Source organism: Macaca mulatta, chromosome 3 (genome assembly GCF_049350105.2).
Source record: "Macaca mulatta isolate MMU2019108-1 chromosome 3, T2T-MMU8v2.0, whole genome shotgun sequence".
NCBI lineage: Eukaryota > Metazoa > Chordata > Mammalia > Primates > Cercopithecidae > Macaca > Macaca mulatta.
This window is the reverse complement of record NC_133408.1, coordinates 95,620,986-95,642,084: the sequence shown is the minus strand read 5'-3', so window position 1 is coordinate 95,642,084 and position 21,099 is coordinate 95,620,986. Positions and strand designations below refer to the sequence as shown.

The 21,099-nt window shown below is 36.0% G+C and overlaps 1 protein-coding gene across 1 annotated transcript in view; it reads right to left on the bottom strand.

Moving 5' to 3' along the window:
* Positions 1 to 21,099, bottom strand: part of LOC709323 (putative C-mannosyltransferase DPY19L2) — a 97,638-nt gene that overhangs the window by 21,516 nt on the left and 55,023 nt on the right. Inside the window, exons 11-16 of the mRNA XM_015133749.3 lie at positions 19,837 to 19,938; positions 18,002 to 18,073; positions 16,017 to 16,063; positions 6,011 to 6,035; positions 4,600 to 4,719; positions 2,769 to 2,943 (exon numbers count right to left, since the gene is read on the bottom strand). Of these exons, the coding sequence (XP_014989235.3) occupies positions 2,769 to 2,943; positions 4,600 to 4,719; positions 6,011 to 6,035; positions 16,017 to 16,063; positions 18,002 to 18,073; positions 19,837 to 19,938 (541 nt within the window). The remainder of the gene's footprint in view (positions 1 to 2,768; positions 2,944 to 4,599; positions 4,720 to 6,010; positions 6,036 to 16,016; positions 16,064 to 18,001; positions 18,074 to 19,836; positions 19,939 to 21,099) is intronic.

Sequence of the window (21,099 nt, the reverse complement as noted above, 5' to 3'; positions counted from 1 at the left end):
CCTCAAAAAACTAAAAATAGAGTTACCAAATGATCCAGCAATCCTACTCTTAGATATATACCCCAAAGAAAGGAAATAAATGTTTAGAAGAGTTATCTGCACTCCCGTGTTTATTGCAGCACTTCTCACAATCGCCTAGATTTGGAAGCAACCTAAGTGTCCATCAGCAGGTGAATGGATAAAGAAAATGTGGTACACTGACACAATGCAGTGCTATTCAGCCATAAAAAAGAATGAGATCCTGTCATAAAAAAAGAATGAGATCCTATCCATAACATGGATGGAACTGGAGTCCTTTACATTAATTGAAATAAGCCAGGTACAGAAAGACAAAGTTTGCATGTTCTTACTTATTTGTGGGAGCTAAAAATTAAGAGTTGAACTTAGGGAGATCAAGAATAGAATGAGGGTTACCAGAGGCTGGGAAGGATAGTGAGGGGGTAGAGGGGAAGTGAGGATGGTTAATGTGCACAAACAAAATAGAAAGAAAGGATAAGATGTAGTGTTTGGTAACACAGAAGGGTGACTATAGTTAACAAAATTTAATTGTACAATTGAAAGTAACTGAGAGAGTATTACTGGATTGTTTGTAACACAAAGGATCAATGCTTCAGGTGATGGATACTCCATTTACCCTGATGTGATTATTACACATTGTATGCCTGTATCAAAATATCCCATCTACCCCATAAATATACACACCTGCTATGTACCCACATAAATTAAAAACTTTGAGAACCCTGAGTGTTTCCTTTCCAATATAACTAAGCATTCTAAAAGCAACTTTGAATGAAAATTTCTTTATATGCCTCAAATTTGAAAATATGTAAGCCAATCAAAGAATGTGTATTTATTATTGGAGACTCAATAATTAATGATGACAAGCTGTTAAGCTAGAGAAGTGGTTCTCAAGCAGGCATGATTTTGCTCCCTAGGGAGCACTGTCAACTCTGGAGACATTTTTGGATGTCATGCTATGGGGAGGAGGGAGGAGATGCTGTTGGCATCTTGTAGATAGAGGCCAAGGATTTCTTGTAATACACAGGACAGCCTCAATGTCAACAGTGCTAAGGTTGGGAAATGCTGGGCAAGAAGAACTGAAAGCCCAGGGCCAGGGTCTTCCAGAAAAAACTAGGCACACCTGTCCAGCAAGAGCTGGACCCACTGAGTTGTCGTCTATGGCAGACAGAGAGGAAGAAATACCCTCCCCCTCCACCTTCTGTTTTTTTGGCCGTGAAGTCAATGAGCATAACAAAGAAATATCAGATATTTTCCTATCACCGTATGGAAGTTTCCATTTAGCCTACACACAGATTAGAAAAAGGTATTCCCCTGACTTGACAGAGCCCCATTTGTACATAGCATGATGAGTGGACCACAAGCTGGATTTAAGCTTTCACTTATCCTCTCAATTGGTCACCTTTGTGCAGTGCACAAACTATACAACCTTATATGGCAGACCTCAACATAAGCACCAGTTCCATTAATACTACAAAACTTCATACAGCTTTTAATATGTGGTAACCATGAGATAACTCATAATAAGAGTAATTAAAAGGAGAACAAGACAGATTGAAAAGAAGAGGCATCTAAAAGTGAGATAGGGGTTTGTGGCAGTTATCTTAGAAGGATAAGTTGCCAAATGTAGGCTCTCTGTAAGGAACCCAATACAAACACCAGAACAAAGAAAGACACAAGAAAAGATTAAAAGGGCAGCTATCTTTAAAAGCTTGGGAAAAATAGCCATAACTGGGGAGGGGCAAGAGAGAGTAAAGAAAGGGAGTGATTATCTTGAGCTTCTATGTGGAAAAAGTCTGTTGGGGATTACTTTTAAAATTCGAATTAAACTGGCTTGGCAGTTTAATGAGGCGCTGTCACCTACACCCTTTGAAAGCTATAGACCAAATATCTTAGTTAATGCCTATAAAGATTTACCTTAATGATGGTTAATTAGCAAAAAAGTGGCTATCAAATAAGAAATAAGAGGAAACAAGCTCAGGAGTCATAAGAAAATTTAAATAAACCACAGTGAAGAACTCGTACCAGAGAAAGTTTCTAAATATCAAAAATAATCTTAGATTTACAAATTTAGTTACAGAAAATGTTATAGAATATACTTATTCTCTGGAAAGGTATTTAAAAATATCTATCTGCTTGAGATAGTTCTGAATAAAGACAGAAAGAAAAGAAGGTAAGCTAAAAAGAAAATTTTGGAGTATTTAAAAGTCGGGTGTATACTATCTCTATGAGATGATTTTGTGAAGAAAATAGAATATCCAAGACTTTAACTCTTCTGCCGATGACCTGTTTACAGAATTAGAGGAGAGGGCACTGATTGGAGTGACAGAAGCGGTGCCAGTTCTCCCCACCATCAAAAGTATCTTCTGCTGTGCCTGGCACAAGGTGTGAAATTTCATTTTTAAAGATTTATTTCTTTGATTTGTCATTGTTATGGTTAAAATGCTATAGTGCTCTCTGAGAGTTAAAGGACATAACTTGTGAAAAATCATTAATTTCCTGGTGCTAATTTAAATTTGATAATTATCTGGGAGGGGCTTAAAGGGGGCGCAAAATTGTGTTTTGGAAGGGTTTAATTGATTGACATTGCAATAGTCTGCTCAAAGTCTGTGAGAATATGAATGTCTATTTGTAAATCTGTCATACACACATAAACACATATATCAGAAATAAGAATTATATAGTATACACAAATGTGTTTGTGAGTATGTTTGCGCAAAACTATGCATATAACCAAAATACCTACACACCTGGTGTGGTATTGTATTTGATCCACTGTAAAAGTTCTTCCTGAGGCAAATTATTAAATTCTCCTATTATGCTCCATTGATTATGGAGGTTTGCATAACCTTGTATTGACATCACTGTTAGAATGCCAAAGATAACATTCTCAAAACGAACTCTGCGAAAAAGCCAGCCAAAGAGCTGAAACGACAGAAATCATTTATTTATAGTTCTTATAATGAAGCGTACTGTAGGGTCAACAATAAATTCTCACCTTGTTACTCAAACCAATGTGAATTACCCTTTGATATCAGCACACACGTATACAGAATTACCATCTCCGGTTGTTTCTAAAGCAACGAATATGTTAGCATTACAGGGCCCAGGTGAAAACGGAACTTTCTCTCCCCTGGGAAGAATTAAGGAAGTAATGCCTGATCCTTCTAGTACTAATTTACTACCAAGGATTAAAATAAACAAATCACAGCTGTGAAACATCTTAGAACTAAATCCTTTCATCCTTGGCTGCCTTTTGTGGACATCGTTAGTAGACAGGGAAGCCCTATTAGCTTGACATATATAGATTCTTCTCAGGAAAACAGGCATTATGGTATTTTAAGGCTATACACTCATAATCAAAACTAAGTAAGGTGTTTGTAGAAATACCTGAGGCCCAATATTCTAGCTAATTTATCTAGTTCTTTTGTATGTTAGATACAGTGATAGAACCCCAGAATTTCTTACAGATTCTTTGAGCCAAACAGGACCGTACTAGAGCAATTACTCTGCATCTGCTCTGGTATTGGATGAGCACTTCAGGGTACTTTTTTTTTTTTTTTAGAGGGAGTCTCACTCTGTCTCCCAGGCTGGAGTGCAGTGGTGCGACCTCAGCTCACTTCCACCTCTGCTTCCTGGGTTCAAGCAATTTTCCTGCCTCAGCGTCCTGAGTAGCTGGGATTACAGGCACACACCACCATGCCCGGCTAATTTTTGTATTTTAGTAGAGACAGGGTTTCACCATGTTGGCCAGGCTGGTCTTGAACTCCTGACCTCAAGTGATCTGCCCACCTTGGCCTTCCAAAGTGCTGGGATTTCAGCTGTCAGCCACTGTGCCCGGCCACCAGGAAACACTTTTTTTTTTTTTTTTTTTGAAACAGAGTCTCACTCTGTCACCCAGGTTAGAGTGTTGTGGTGCAATCTTGGCTGACTGCAGCCTCTGCCTCCCAGGTAAGCGATTCTCCTGCCTCAGCCTCCCAAGTAGCTAGAATTACAGGCACTTGCCACCATGCCTAGCTAATTTTTGTATTTTTAGTAGAGATGGGGTTTTACCATGTTGGCCAGGAAGGTCTCGAACTCCTAGCCTCAAGTGATCCACCCATCTAGGCCTCCCAAAGTGCTGGGATTACAGGTGTGAGTCACTGCGCCAGGCACTCTTACACAAACCTGAACTCCAAAAGGTTATGTTCATGGACAGGATATTAACAGAGGGGAAATATTTGCCTAATCGCTTGTTATAGAACTATCAATTAAAATCTAGAAATACTTTTCAAAGCCACTTGAAATTGCTTTTCTTGCTTATAGTGAATCATGAAGTAATATTTTTAATCATTTAAGTTAGTTAAGTTAAAAACACTTAGTGTGTTTATATTTTGAATTAGTTGGCAAAGCCGCAGTAATTATAAGTGTAGCTGCTATAGCTGAGGTCGCACCCCTGCACTCCAGCCTGGAAGACAGAGTGAGACTCCGTCTCAAAAAAAAAAAAAAAAGTACCCTGAAGTACTCAGTCTGAAACTTTTGAGTACCAATATGATGTTCAAAGGTTATGCTTGTATTGTTATAAAAGAATGAATCCCTTACCCGCCGAGAGCATATCAAGGAAGCCATAACACACATGTGTGGCGTCAAGAACAGCTTTAGCCTCATAATTAAAATGGCAAGGGCAGTAAACGCTAACAACTGCAACGTGTGAAAAGCCAGCTATAAAAACACAAATAAGACAAAATCATATTTTTGCTTTTCATATTTTTAAATTAATGAAGTATATTAAAACTGTATTATTCATTAAGACAAGGACCTTCTAACTTAGTAATGAGCCTATTAGCATTCATTCATTCAGCAACAATTTATCGAACGCCTACTATGTTCCAGGTCCTCTTCTGGGTGCTTCAGATACAACAGTGAGCAATTTCTGCCCTTGTATTGTATTTAAGTACATTTAGTAATGAAAGACAGACAATACATAGACATAGCAAATAAATAAATCCATTACATAGTCTACTGTAAGGCAATAAGTGCAGCCGGCAAGAAAATGGAGCAGGCAGAGGAGCCAGGGAGAGCAGGAGGTGGTGCGAGGAGGCGGAGGACCAACACAGAGGGCCTCACTGTAAAGTGACAAAGTTACCAATGCATCCCTGATGCAAACATCTGAAATCTACAATGCTCCAAAATCTGAAACTTTTGAGTACCAGTATGATGTTCAAAGGTTATGCTAAAACAAATGCTCATTGAAGCATTTTGGATTTTGGATTTTCAGATTAGGGATCTCAGCTAAGTAACTACAGTATAAATATTCCAAAATTCAATAAAATCTGAAATCTGAAACGCCTCTAGTCCTAAGCATTTTGGATAAAGGATACTCAACATGTGTCATAAACTATCCCTATTAAGTTCAAATTCAGTTACCCACTCCTGTCAATTTGACCTTTACCTCAACACCCACTTAAAGTTCTATCAAATAGGAAATTATTTCCAGCCCACACTGATCTTTTCCTTTTTATGCCACAAAATAATTTCGCACCATATAAAATGTTGTCTTATTTGTCTCCTTTGTAAACTTACACATACTGAAAGGCAGGAACATTACTTTAGTATCTTTTGAGTCCTTCAACACTTCTGAGCTTGTCGCTGACTGACCAGCAAATCTACGTGGTGGCAGATGGCCACCAGTCACAGGGCGAGGGGTGCCTGCCCTAATGGAGTGTAGCTGATTAGCTCAGCAGGCTAGAAACCAAATGCTTGTTATTGTTAAATGAATGCAATTTAATTTAATTCTGTACTATAGTCACAAATCAGCCTTCTAGCTTTTAAATCCTTATTACTATTCAAGAGTGAGAGCAGATGAAAGAGCGAGAAGGATCAGCAGAAATGTATCACCAATGCTGACAACTCACGACTGATGGTGCGTCAGCAGCAGGTTATACCTTTGTCAATTATCCTCAAACTAGAATGTAATACACAAGTCTACCAGAGATTAAAATGAAAGCTTTACCTCACCGTGTTCAAGGAGCTTTTTTCTAGAATAAAACAAAAATATTATCTATTTACTGATGTCTCTTATAATATGAATACATAAAAATAAGCTTCATTTGTTTGATCTTAGATTTTAAAAATCTGAGTATCTCTAAACTACTTAGGAACATACATAAAAATAAAAATATCAGATAATACTACAAAAATTACAACAATTTAAAAGTCATAATTTATAGTCATCATACTCAAGATATGTCAAAAATTTGTTCTTTGGTTAAAACAAAATAGATTTTACAGACCCCTGGAGACTGTACCTCTCATGAATAAATGAATAGGATGACCTTCTATTAAACCTATATATACAGTGTATACAATACTTTAGATGACCACTGTTAAACTTGTGAGTTGTTTTCATTTTTCACAATTACAAATAACATAAACACTCGTGCATAAAACTTTGTAAGCATCTCTGAATATTTCCTTAGCATAAATTTCCAGCAGAAAAATTGGGTAAAACATAAATATTTTTAGTTTCAGAAAAGTTATCCCTTTACAAAACACTTACAGTACACCTACTGTATTCTAGGCACTGTGCAACGAAATGAATACCACAGTCCCAGCTTATCCTCCGATCCTCACTTTCCACAGTTTCAGTTACCTGTGGTCAACTGCAGTCCAAAAATATTAAACGAAAAGTTCCAGGAAATAAACAATTCCTAAGTTTTAAATTGTGCACCATACTGAATAGTGAAATCTCAAGTCATCCTGCTTCATCCTACCTGGGACGTGACTCACCCCTTTGTCCAGCATATCCATGCTGTATACGTCACCAGCCTGTTAGTCACATAGTTACCATATCAGTTATCAGATGGACTCTGGTGGTAGCTCAGTGCTTGTTTTCATGTAACCCTTTTTCTGACTTAATAATGGTCCCAAAGTGCAGGAGCAGTGATGCTGGCAGTTGAGATATGCCAAAGAGAAGCTGTAAAGTGCTTTCTTTAAGAGAAAAGGTGAAAGTTCTCAAAAGAAAAAACATCATATGCTGTGGTTGCTAAGATTTACAGTAAGAATAAATCTATCCATGAAATTGTGAAGAAGAAAAAATTAATGCTAGTTTTGCTGTTGCATCTACAACTGCAAAAGTTATGGCCACAGTCCATGATAAGTACTTAGTTAAGATGGAAAAGGAATTAAATTTGAGGGTGGAAGACATGAACAGAAATGTGTTCCGATGATGGCAATCTGGTGTGTTACTCTCTGCAGTTTCAAGCATCCACTGGGGGTCTTGGGATGCATCGCCCTGAGATAAGGGCAACTGCTGTGCAGCATGAACAGTATGGACACAACACTTACCTTCAAGGAGTTTCTATTAGAGTAAGACAAGAGGTAGGAGGCTGCCTATTTTATTCTTCTCTTGAAAAGACTGGGTATTTTACTTTTATGAAAGGTTTTATAGCCTGCAGGGGCATTCTGATATGGATTTTGGGGGTGAAGAGAGAAATAAGTGTAGAAACTAAATTCAGAGGTACACAGACCCATAGGTTTTTTTTAAAAGAGAAGTCAGGGGAAGGTCTCTTAAGATAGTAGTGGAGCCCAGATTATTCTATCTGCCTTGTAGCTCCTTCCCTTTGTATGCAGTAGTTTTTTTTTACACAGAAGACGGGAAGGTCTCTTAAGGTAATAGTGGAGACCAAATTATTCTATCTCCCTTGTAGCTCCTTCCCTGGGCATGCAGTTAACAGAGTGCGGTTTCCCCACTTGTCCCGAAATCTTCTAGGCACAACAGATTCCTGTAGTGAGCTGCATGCAAGGAAGAAGCCTGGTAGGTGAGTAATTATTATAATCACCAAGAACTCTGAAAGTAACTACTGATACTTTATTTAAATCAGGTAGCTAATTAAAAATGTGATTATACAACCAAATCCCAAGACACAAATAGCATGAAAAGGAAACATCAAAATAAATGAGTAAAAAACTTGACCTCTCATGAAACAGCTAATGCAAATGAAAACTCCAGTTATTATTTTCACAGAAGTTTAAGAGGATAATGCATCCATATAATTAAAATAGGCTTCAGTGAAAAGGAGTTTTCAGAAATTCTAAGAAAAATATATTTGCCTAATTTAAAGCCTCAAAAGGAGGTTGAAGAGCAACATGTACACAGCTGAAGTTGACAGTATTAAAGACTCAGTGATGATATTCTCTGACAACACAGAAAGAAAAGAAATAGATAATATGATAAAAGCAGTAACAGAAATTCAAAAAAGAGAGGCTAAAGTGAAAGAATAAGAGAACAACAACGCACATACATCACCCCTCCAAACCTTATAAATTTCCAGAGAGAAAAACTATATAGGAATTTTCATCTGTAATGCTCAATGCTAGAACACAAAGAAGCAATGTCATCAAAATGTTGACTGAAACCCACAAATATCTATAAACCTATCTATCCATCAAATGAGGGCAAAATAAAGCCATTTTTCAGGTGAGAAAGCACCCAGAAAGCATGCCAATTCTACATGTCAAGGAAAAATAAATCAGTAAAATTTGAAGTCAAGTCCAAAGATTCCTGGTGTCTTTAATGTAAATGTTTAGAGACTTCTTAAAACATAACAGATAAGACAACAATCTAGAAGTAAATTTCAGCATAACCTGGAAGGAGAGGGTGCGTAGGCAGGGACAAGTAACAATATTCCGACAGCTCAGGGCTGAAGCAAGCAGGTCCTCTAAGTACAGAGCCTGAGTATGAATTCTGCCTCCACTACTCACTAGCTGTGTGCCTTTCGGAAAATTACTTACCTTCTTACTGGTTTCCTCATCTGTAAATAATGGGAATAACTGACTCCCTTCTCACAAGATGGTTGTGAGGATTTACTGAGTTAATACTGGTAAGAAACTTAAAATACTGTCAGACACACAGAAAATAATAACTGTTAGCTACTATCGGTGGTGGTAACAGGTTTTAGATGCTGATGAATTCTTAATATCAAGATGAATATATTTGCTAATAATTTAAGAAAAACCACCAGGAAATATAGAAATAGGATATAGCTAACAATTCAGCAAGTATCAAGAAAATAATTTTTGAAAAGCACAATGAATAGAAAACATAAAATCAGACGGCAGAAAGAAGTACAAACACAGCAGTTATCACAGTTAATATGAAAATGGGTTAAATTCACCAATTAGAAAATGAGTATTAGAGGAATTTGAATAGAAAAAATATAATAATGAGAAATATACCTAAACCAAAATGTCACAAAAATGTTAATAAATAAATAAATAAATAAATACAGGTAAACCAGGCAAATCTATAAAAAAGAAAGCAGATGTGGCAATATTAATTTTCTACAAGGAAAAATTTACAGCAAAAACCACTAAGTGAAGCAAAGAATATCCTTTATAATAATCAAAAGTACAATCCTATAATAATCATGCAATGAACAACAGCACTAGCTATATAAAGCAAACACTATTAAAATTACAAGACAATTTTGAAAAATTCATTTTTAATGTTGTATGTGAAGATAGCATTCTAAGAAAACAGATAAAGTAGAAAAATAAGTTGGTGTACTAGACCATTTAGGATAGCACATTAATAACATGATAATAACATGTAACATTGAACTTCCCCCAAATAAGGAATGAACATTTAAAAAAATCCTCATAGAGCATTTACTAAAACTGAACATCCATCTCAATAAATAGCAAGTTAATTTTAAAGGCAAAATATACAACAGAAGAAACTAGTTAGACATTTTTAAAAATTATTATTATTATTATTTTGGAGACGGAGTCTCACTCTGTTGCCAGGCTGGAGTGCAGTGACGATCTTGGCTCACTGCAACCTCCATCTGCTGGGTTCCAGGGATTCTCCTTCCTCAACCTCCCAAGTAGCTGGAACTACAGGTGCGTGCCACCACGCCTGGCTAATTTTTGTATTTTTAGTAGAGACGGCGTTTCGCTGTGTTGGCCAGGATGGTCTCGATCTCCTGACCTCGTGATCCACCCACCTCAGCCTCCCAAAGTGCTGGGATTACAGGCATGAGCCACCACACCCGGCCTAAAACTAGTTAGACATTTTAGGACATTCTTCTAAATGATTTTGGATTAAATGATCAAAACTCAAATCACAGACTACACGGAAATAACATTAATGGTAATGCTACACACATCGTGGGATGCAGTGTGAGTTTTCTTCAGAGAAAAAGTTATAACTTTTAAATGTATTTACTAGGACACAATAATGATTGATAATAAATGATGTGAACTTTAAACACAGAAAAACAACAAAAGTGCACCAAAAGAAAAACTAAGGACATAAAAATATAAGCAGAGGTTAATAAAATGGAGAACCTTCATAAATATAATAAAACCAAAAGCTGGTTTTATGAAAAATCCAAAACAGAATTACCCTGTTATGGACTAACGCAGCTGGTGACTTTCTGTTGAAGCCAATGTTCATTTACCACTTTGAAAATCCTGAGGCCTTTTTTCAGAATTATGCTAAATCTACTCTGCCTCTACTCTACAAATGGAACAACAAAGCCTAGATGACAGCACATCTGTCACAGCATGATTTACTGAATATTTTAAACCCACTCTTGAGACCTACTTCTCAGAAAAAAGATTCCTTTCAAAATATTATTGCTCATTAACAATGCAGCTGGTCACCCAAGAGTTCTGATAGAGATGGACAAGGAGATTAAGGTTGCAGGAAAGCAGTCTGGATCAAGGAGTCATTTCAACTTTCAAGTCTTATTATTTAAGAAATATATTTCATAAGGCTATAGCTGTCATAGATAGTGATTCCTCTGATGGATTTGGGTAAATTGAAAACCTTCTGGAAAGGATTCACCATTCTAGATGCCATTAAGGATATTTGTGATTCATGGATGGAGGTCAAAATACTAACATCAATAAGAGATGGGAAGCAGTTGATTCCAACTTATTTTCTACTTTATCTGTTATTTTCTTAGAATGTTTTCTTCTCATATAACATTAAAAATGATTCCAACCCTCATGGGTGACTCTAAGGGGTCCAAGACTTCAGCAGAGGAAGTCACTGCAGATGTGGTGGAAACAGCAAGAGAACTAGAATTAGAAGTGGAGCCTCAAGACGTGGCTGAATTGCTGCAATCTCACAATAAAACTTGAATGGATGAGGAGTCACTTATTATGGATAAGCAAAGAGAGTGATTTCTTGAGATGGAATCTACTCCTGGTGAACATGCTGTGAACATTGTTGAAATGAAAACAAAGGATTCAGAATATGACATAAACTTGGTTGATAAAGCGTGGCAGGGTTTGAGAGGACTGACTCCAATTTTGAAAGTAGTTCTATGGTGGGTAAAATGCTATCAAACAGCATTGTATGCTACCGAGAAGTTTTTCACGAAAGGAAGAGTCAATCAATGTGGTAAACTTCATTGTTGTCTTATTTTAAGAAATTGCCACAGCCACCTGATCAGTAAGAAGCTATCACCATTGAAGCAAGACCTTCTACCAGCAGAAAGATTACAACTCTAATGTACATGTCAGGATAGACATTATCCAAAAAACAAAAGATAATTAGTGTTGGCAAGAATGTAGAGAAATTGAAATCCTTGCACAGGTGGAATTACAAATGATGCACCTGCTATGGAATACAGGATGGAGGTTCACCAAAAAAATCTTTAAAAAATTAAAAGTAGAACTACCATAAAATCCAGTAATCCCACTTCTAAGTATTTATCCAAAAGAGTTGAAATCAAAATCTCAACGAGATATTAACACTCTCATGTTCACTGCAGTGCTATTCATAGTAGTCAAGATGTGGAAACCGACTAAATGTCCATCAACAGATGAATAATAAAAACGCAGCATACATAAGCAATGGAATATTGTTCAGCCTAAAAAAAGAAGGAAATTCTTCAATGTGAGACAGCATGGATGAACCTGAAAGGCATTATGCTAACTGAAATAAGCCAATCCCACAAAATACATAATGCACAATTCCACTTCCATGAGGTACCTAAAATAGTCAACGTCATAGAGTCAAAGAGTGGAATAGTGTCACCAGGAGCTGCAACGAGGGGAAATGGGGAGTTACTAATCAATAGGCTTAAAGCTTCAGTTAAGCCAGATGAATAAGTTCAAGAGATTGACTGTGGAATGTTGCATCTATAGTCCACAACACAGTATTGCACAGTTAAAAAATTGTTAAGAGAGTAGATCACATGTTAAGCATTCTTACCACAAATTTTAAAATGCGTGTAGTTATTAATAAGGAGAAAAAATATATAGTAATCACCAAAATAGTTTTAAAGCCATTAAAAAAATTCACATTCACTTTTTACTGCTTTATTGAGTTACAGTTCACACATTATACACTTTCAACATCTATTTTTAATTTTTTAAATTATCCTGGCTTATATAAACCCAAAGGAAACTTTCTTAATGAAATGAAGGCTCCCTATTATATACTAACAGCAAATGAAACAGTGAGACACTAAAAGCATTCTTCACTTTAGAGTCAGAAACAAAGTAAGGACAAGCCCATTATCACTGCAATTCAAAGTTGTTCTAAAAGTTCTAGCTAATATGTAAGACAAGGAAATAGAGAAATATAAATATTAGAAAGTTAATATTATTTGTGGATTAAATGATAACCTGCCTAGGAAATTCAGAGCATCAGTAGAAAAACTATTAGAACTGGAAAGAAAGTTTGGTGATGTGGCTAGATACAAATGTGATGCAAAAAAAAAAAAAAAAAAGAAAGTAATACAGCTTTCCTATAAACTAACAGATCAATATAAGAGACAATCTAAAACAGACTCAAGTATAATGAGAATTGGTAAGTGATAAAAAACTGACATTTCAAATGACTGGAAAAAAGATTTATGCAATACTGTGTTGGAACAATACCTCGTTTAAGGGGGAAAAGGTAAACTCCTCTGTGTCACTATACCACAAAATTAATGCAAGAGTAATTAATCACCTATATGTAATAGAAAATTATAAAAGAAAATCTGAAAACATATTTTAATGTTTTTGATGTAGGGAAGAGTTTCTAAGCAACATATGAACCCAGAAAAAAATTTGTCACTGTGATTATACAGAAATTTAGAAGTTCTATAAAGCAGAGACCATAAATGAACTATAAGTTGACATCTTAAAAGAAACTATGTAATGCACATAAGAGACAAAAGGTTACTGTCCATGGACAAAGCAAAAACATAACGCATGGCTAGGTGGGCGTAGGGGCTCATGCCTGCAATCCCAGCACTTTGGGAGGCCAAGGTGGGCGGATCACCTGAGGTCAGGAGTTTGAGACCAGCCTGGCCAACATGGAAAAACCTTGTCTCCACTAAAACTACGAAAATTAGCTGGGTGTGGTGATGGGCGCCTGTTATCCCAGCTACTCCAGAGGCTGGGGCAAGAGAATCGCTTGAATCCAGGAGGCGGAGGTTGCAGTGAGCCGAGATCGTGCCACTGCATACACAGCAGCAAGACTGAAAAAAAAAAAAAACAACCCACAAAACAACTTCTAAAGGTCAAAAAGAAACATAGTAAACAAACACATGAAAAGCTGCAAAACTTCACTGACAAAGAATTTATACAATAAAATGAACTTTTTTTTCCTATCAGAAAAAATTAGAAGCTTGATAACAATGTTGGTGGAGGTGCAGGGAAATGGACACTCTCCTCATTATTATTTCTCAGTATTTATCAAATTCTAACATATGCAAGCCTCATAATCAGCAGTCCAAATTCAAATATTTTATACTATAGAAATACATAGAATAAGTGTACCAAGATACAGGAACCAGGATGTTCAATCCTCAAAACATTGGTTTTTATGACAAAAGTTATATATATTCTAAACTTTCATTGATATGGGAAAGGCTAACCACATGGCAGTCACACATGATGGTCAACAATAAAATCCTAAGACCATTATAAAGTATAATGAAGATCAAGGCAGAGGCCCAAGACACACTATTAAATACAAGTAACAAGCTGCAGATAAGAATACTACAATTCCATTTTTTAAAAATACTGTGTTTCTATATGTGTTTTCTAAAATAAAACATACAAAGCTACTTACAGTCAGCACCTGGAGGAGCAGATCTAAGAGAAGGGAGTATTCCCTCTCTTTTTGATACACTGGTTTTTCAGAATGTATTACTACTAGCCCCTGCTATTATTATTTTTGGGATTTAACCCAGAACCCTCTGCCCATACACAACAGGCCTGTCACTTTCAAATATGTAATCAGTACATAAGACTTCCATATTCTGAGTAATTATCTTCCATCCACTGGCCCCTGTGAGTCTGATGCTTCCACATTACACCCTCTGCAATATATGAAGACAGTTGCCACATACCCTTCAATCTTCTATTATCCAATTAAATATCCCAAGTCCCTTCATGCACTCCTTATGGGAATAGTGTCCAGGGTTTGCCATTCATTCTTTTTTAGAATGCCAAGACACATTTCCCTGTCCAGAACAATATCTGTCCAGAACAACATCTGTCCAGAACAATATAGAATGGGTCTATTATCCCCTTTATTTTGGAAACAATTTCAACAGATGCACCTAACAGCATAATTAGCTCTTCTGACAACCATACACAGCTGGTTTATTAAAAATACAAGCATGGAGGATGGGGTTCAGGGAAATTCTTTCTACTGTCTTCACAATTTTTCTATAAATCTAAAACGATTCTATAAAGTAGAAGTCACAAAATAAAATCAAATATTCTACTTACAAATATAAAATGTAACTTGAAAACTACTACTATGTTCACTACCTGGGTACAATATACCCATGTAACAAGCCTGTACATGTGCCCCCTGTATCTAAAATAAAAGTTGAACATTAAAAAACATGTCATTTGAGATATTTCCCTCAGAAGGAAATTTTCTTCACAATTTACTTCTTGAGTCCTGTAGCAATTTACTTATGTGTGACTGATACAATACATTTTGCTGGCATCTGCTTATGCTAGTGACATTACTAAAACCATCCAAAAATGTTCTACAATAAATAGTTTTAACAATAAGTTTAGAAGAAAATTCATAAATATTCGGGAACACAATTATACCCCCTCTGAAAGTTAAAAAAGAAAGAAAAGCCTGACCAATATGGTGAAACCCCCCTTTACAAAAAAATACAAAAATTAGCTGGGCATGGTGATGCACACCTGTAGTCCCAGCTGCTTGGCAGAGCTGAGATGAGATGATCGCTTGAGCCCAGGATGTCCAGGCTGCAGTGAGCAGAGATCATGCCACTGCACTCAAGCTTGGGTGACAGAGCAAGACTCTGTCAAAAGAAAGAAAAGAAGAAAGGAAAGGAAAGGGAAAGGGAAAGAAAAGGCAAGGCAAGACAGAGAGAAGGAAGGCAGGCAGGAAGGGAGGGAGGGAGGGAGAGACAGAGCGAGAGAGGAATTCCAAAAATAAATCTTTAGCTTACTGACTTTAAATTCTAATGATATATTATAATTTATCAATTTAAACTTTGAGTTAGTTCACAAATATAAATATCTCCAAAACAAGTCCAAATACATATAAGAAATCTGTAAGAGGCTGGGCACAGTGGCTCACGCCTGTAATCCCAGCACTTTGGGAGGCCGAGACAGTCAGGAGATCCAGATCATCCTGGTTAACACGGTGAAACCCCGTCTCTACTAAAATACACACAAAAAAAATTAGCCAGGCGTGGTGGCGGGTGCCTGTAGTCCCAGCTACTCAGGAGGCTGAGGCAGGAGAATGGCATGAACCCGGGAGGCGGAGCTTGCAGTGAGCCGAAATCGCGCCACTGCACTCCAGCCTGGGCCACAGAGTGAGACTCCGTCTCAAAAAAAAAAAAAAGAAATCCATAAGAATAATATTTTAAAGAAAACATTTACGTTTGATTCATATCTCCTTTCTTAATCATAATGCTAAATTTTAATGCATATTCATTTGAAAAATTAATGTTACAGTAAGTTATTTAATAACTGGATACAGTATATTTTAAAAACAATGATGATATATTTACCTTAGATAAGTGTTTGTAGCTAAAACACACGAAATATCACGAATAGTCTGTGAATAGAATCAAATCAATGAAACTTTTCTAAGGAATACTGCAATATTTAAAATGCTCTGATTCATTAATGTAAACACTCCGCCAAGGAAAGAAGTATTTTTTGATGTTTAAGGGAGTCCTCAGGAATGGGATGGTCATACTACACACACCTTCCTTTTCTCCTTCCGAGAAGTGACTTCACATGATTGAAAACTAAATGACCATCAGAAGTATCCTTGGGGTGAAAAATAAGCCACAATAGGACAAATAAAGACTGAGGAGTTTATAAGAAAGCAGAAAGGAAGGAGTGAAACTTGGCTGGCTGCAGCGATGAGAGAGAGAGAGACAGAGTATGTGTGTGTGTGTGTGTGTGTGTGTGTGTGTGTGTATGAAACTTGGCCAGCTACAGGGATTAGTGTGCGTGTGTGTGTACGTGTGTATGTGTGTATGAAACTTGGCTTGCTGCAAGGATGAGTGTTTGTGTGCACATTTGTGTATGTGTATATGAAACTTGGCTAGCTGCAGGGATGTTTGTGCGTGTATGTGTGTGTATGAAACTTGGGCAGCTGCAGGGATGTATGTGTACGTGTGCGTGTGCGTGTGTGTGTATGAAACTTGGGTGGCTGCAGGGATGTGTGTATGTGTGTGTATACGCACATGCCCCTGCTAGTGCACATGCATAGTTCAGGATGTGGTGTGTTTGGAGACTAGTAATGTATTTATAAGTCTTGGATCTGAATTTTTTTAAATATAGCAATTGCGGATCTAGCTATCAGTTTCTCTCACATTGGCTGACTCTCTGCTGAATAGTTAATTCGTGCATTGGCCTCTCTAAGTGGAGCCTTGTAAGAATAACTTGACATTTTGCCTTGATGGAAAAGAAACAGGTCAGTAGAGAAAATCTTCATTCTAAGCCAGCATGGGCCAAAAGGATGCAGGGCAGTAAACCTGCTCACATTTTACTCATTCCTCCTTGTTTCCTTTATCCTGACTTTCCACGTGGTCCCCAGGGAACTGGATCAAGGGTAAAACAACAGAGATGTTGAGGGAGATACCTTTCTCACTCTTAAATTACTCACATCTATGTGTAAATAAAGGAGTGAGAAGTGTGGCAACTAAAACTACATAGGGAAGATATGCAATTTGACTTTAAATACAGAAAACTCCTTTCAACAAGAATACAACTGGTATAGTGGTAGGGAAATTGCATTATTGTTATCTGCTTAAAAGTATAAAATAAATACATACTGGCTTAAGACAAGATAGCTTGTAAATAATATAAATAAAGATGGCTCAAGACTGCTAAAAAAATAAATAAATAAATAAAACCCCACTGTCTTTAACCATGCTTTTAGATAAACTCTACCCAGACCAAGAAAACCTGCCACTGGTATTTTAAAGATTATTTCTTTTATTGAGATATTATTTTCTTCTGTCATGGAAACAGTGAACATATAGAAAAACATTTTTTAATTAGCTATACAAATTTCTTCTACGCAGGCCCACTCAAAATAGATCAAGACTTCACCGTGCTTTGTATTTGAAAGACATTAATGTTGTTGTCACTGGACTTTTCTTTCATAGTACCTATAAAAATTTTAATTCTTTAGACATTTGTATGATTATTTGCTTCATGTCTGCACCCCCACCCCCAGTAATCCAGGACTGTAAGTTCCAAGACAGGAGTGGCCACGTTTTATTTGTCTGGGTGTACCTACAATATTAATGTAGTCCTTGATACACAGCTGGTGACTGGTATGTATCTTTTGAAAGAAAAAATAAGAATACCTTTTATCATGGCTTTTTATAAAAAGATCAATAATGAAATATCTAAATAAAAAACAAACTTTGAGAGAAAGAATTCATCCTAAAAATAACGTGGAATTCTGAGCAATTTGCATTATTATAGTCCTTATATTGATGCCAAAAACAAATAATAATTGGTTTAAAAATACCTTTTTAAAGATTAAACATGTAATCACCATAACAACTGGAAGCAATAATGTCTTTGTGTATCTCAGCGGAGTCTGAAATATACCAAATTATTCAAAATAGTTACTTACGAATTTTACATTAAATTAGTAAACATCTAAGTCAAACTAAGTGCCATGATAACATTTCTTAAAAGTAAAAGGTAAAATTTCTTTGTCACCAGCAGAATATATATTTATCCTCTTCCATGCATTAATAAAATAATTAAAATTATAAAAATAGTTATAAAAAGTATTCCAAAAATTTAATGAAAAATGTACTATTTTAATAAAAATAGAATTGCTGTATCTATTTTTTCTTTTCTTTTTTAATTTACATAATACTAAGTTTTAAAATGTTTGTTTACCAATCCCTGGGTCCTACATTGTAATTTTCCGTACTACATAGCTCCATTATTTTCATTAGTGAAACTAGAGCTAACAAGAAAGAAAGCTAACCAAAGTTAATTACTAAAACTATGAATAAATACAGAAATAACATTGGCTAACTAATTCTGATGACCTGTTATTGTGATAAGGAGTAATTTACCACGTAACTAAATTATTCATTTCTTAAAAGCAAGAAACCAGTTCCTTTTCCTCTTTGTCGTGCTATAGCAAACTGCCTCACGGATAACTAGTGGTCAATAGTAGTTTCTGAATGAATGGATGACTGATTGGATGGATAAGAGAAGAATGTAAAATTTTATTATATACCACTAAATCATAATTCATAATGATTACACAAGGAATAATCAATTCAGTAGCAACTTTGTTACATTCTTTGAAAACAATTAAGCTACATATAGAGGAAAGAGCCCTGGATTGAGAGTTCTAGAATCGATTAGAATCCATGTCCTGATCTTAGCTTGTGTGTGCTTTAAGCAAATCTTTTAAGTTTTTCTTTATCTGCAAATGAAAGAACTATATGGCATGGCCTCTAGGAGCCCTTCCTGATCTTGTGTTCCATGATTCTACAAAGAGGCCAATTTTTTTTTTTTTTCTTTTCTTTTTTTGATACAAAGTCTCACTCTGTTGCCCAGGCTAGAGTGCATTGGCACCATCTCAGCTCACTGCAATCTCTGCCTCCAGGGTTCAAGCAATTCTCCTGTCTCAGCCTCCTACTCAGGCTGGGACTACAGGCATGCACCAACATGCCTGGCTAATTTTCATATTTTTAGTAGAGATGGGGTTACCACCATATTGGCCAGGCTGGTCTCAAACTCCTGACCTCAAGTGATCCACCGCCTCGGCCTCCCAAAGTGCTGGGATTATAGGGATGAACCACCACGTCCAGCCTATATTCTAAAGCTTTATGGCATGAACTTTTTAAAAAGAATAATACTTTGCATATACTTAAAATGAATTTTTATATGTTATTAAAACTCATCAGTAGCATACCTTTCTTGGTAACACTTTGTTAAAAATGTTATAATATTTGGGGTGTTAACTGTAATAAAACTGAATTTCTTAGAAACAAGAATTGAGACTTTTTCCTGAATGGTCCCATATTTCTTATTGGCCTAGATTATTAAAATTGATTTGTAATAATAGTAATTATTATGGGTCATATTGTATGTTAAACACGCTCTCAGATTATCTCATTTAACCATCATCAATAACTCTATAAGATAAAGGCTATCTTTTTTTTATTTTACAGACAAAAATACAAGTGAGGAAGGTGGATTAGCAAAGTTACAGTAAAAAAATATAAAATAAGTTGACTTTCTGAGTAAAAATTTTGAGTTTCAGATAAAAAAAAAAAAAAAACTAGAGCAAAAACTCCTATTAGTAGAGAAGGAGAAAAGAAACATTCATACCGCTTTTTCCATGAAGTCAAATTCAGGAGCACAGGTGTATATTAAAGTATCAAAATCTGTATACCTTAAGATTCTGGCTGCTATAAGATCACTCAGGTGAATCTGGGAGAAAATAAAGTAAAATGAATTAAAATTATACAAATGAGTATAGCCTATAGCCAGTAATACTTTATTGATGTAAGAATAACAAAACTTATAGACCAGATAAATCTAATATATTTAGACATCCCTCTAAGAAAACAAAAAACTACAGTGAACCAAATATACGATGTGCTGACTTCTCAAGCTAACTGAAAATAAAGAGAAATATCATGAAAAATGAAAAGTAGAAAGAAGTCAGAAAAAAATAAAGAGATGATAAAGAGTGAGTTAAAATCAATATCTGCTGAGAAGAAACCACCATGGAGTTAATTACCCTTTATAATAAGACAATTTACGATGAAAAAGTATTTTACTTAACCTCTTTCAACATACATTGTAGGTCATAAGCTTTCTGTGCACTGTCATTTTCACAAAGCCTCACAGACTGATTACAATATTTGGTACTTCTTGATGTTTTACAGACATATATTTAAACCATTGAATATGAGACCTGATCCTCATAAGAATTACCACAAGTATACATACCACTTTGATCTTTGACTTAGCTATTTGATCTCTAAGGCTAAAAATAGATACCAACAACCAAACCCAATGCAGAACTTCTATTTTTCCACTGATTATTTACAACCTGCTCTTGGTGAGACAATTATTTTTCCACAGCATCCTCAGAAGGCCAGAAAAAGGAAAATATTTGGCAAGCAAACTCTTAATTCAAATTATTTTATAGGGATAGGAATTATTTTATAACAAGTTTGATGATTATGAGTGGTTTTCATTCAATTATTTTTCCTAATCTACCAGTACTCAAGGATAATTTAGAGTTGCACTTCATTTTTCTAATTTAGAGTAGGCCTGCTGACTAACAGTAATTTAACCAAACCACTATAATTTCAGGTCTTCCTCATAACTGTCACATAAAGGAAGTCACTCAGGACTACCAAGGAAGCATGTTTGTATTTTTTTTGTTTGTTTTTAATTTGTAGGGCAGGGATGGTGGTTCACACCTGTAATCCCAGCACTTTGGGAGGCCAAGGCAGGCGGATCACTTGAGGTCAGGAGTTTGAGACCAGGCTGGCCAACATGCTGGAACCCCATCTCTACCAATAATACAAAAATTAGCCGGGCATGGTGGCACGTGCCTATAATCTCAGCTATTCAGGA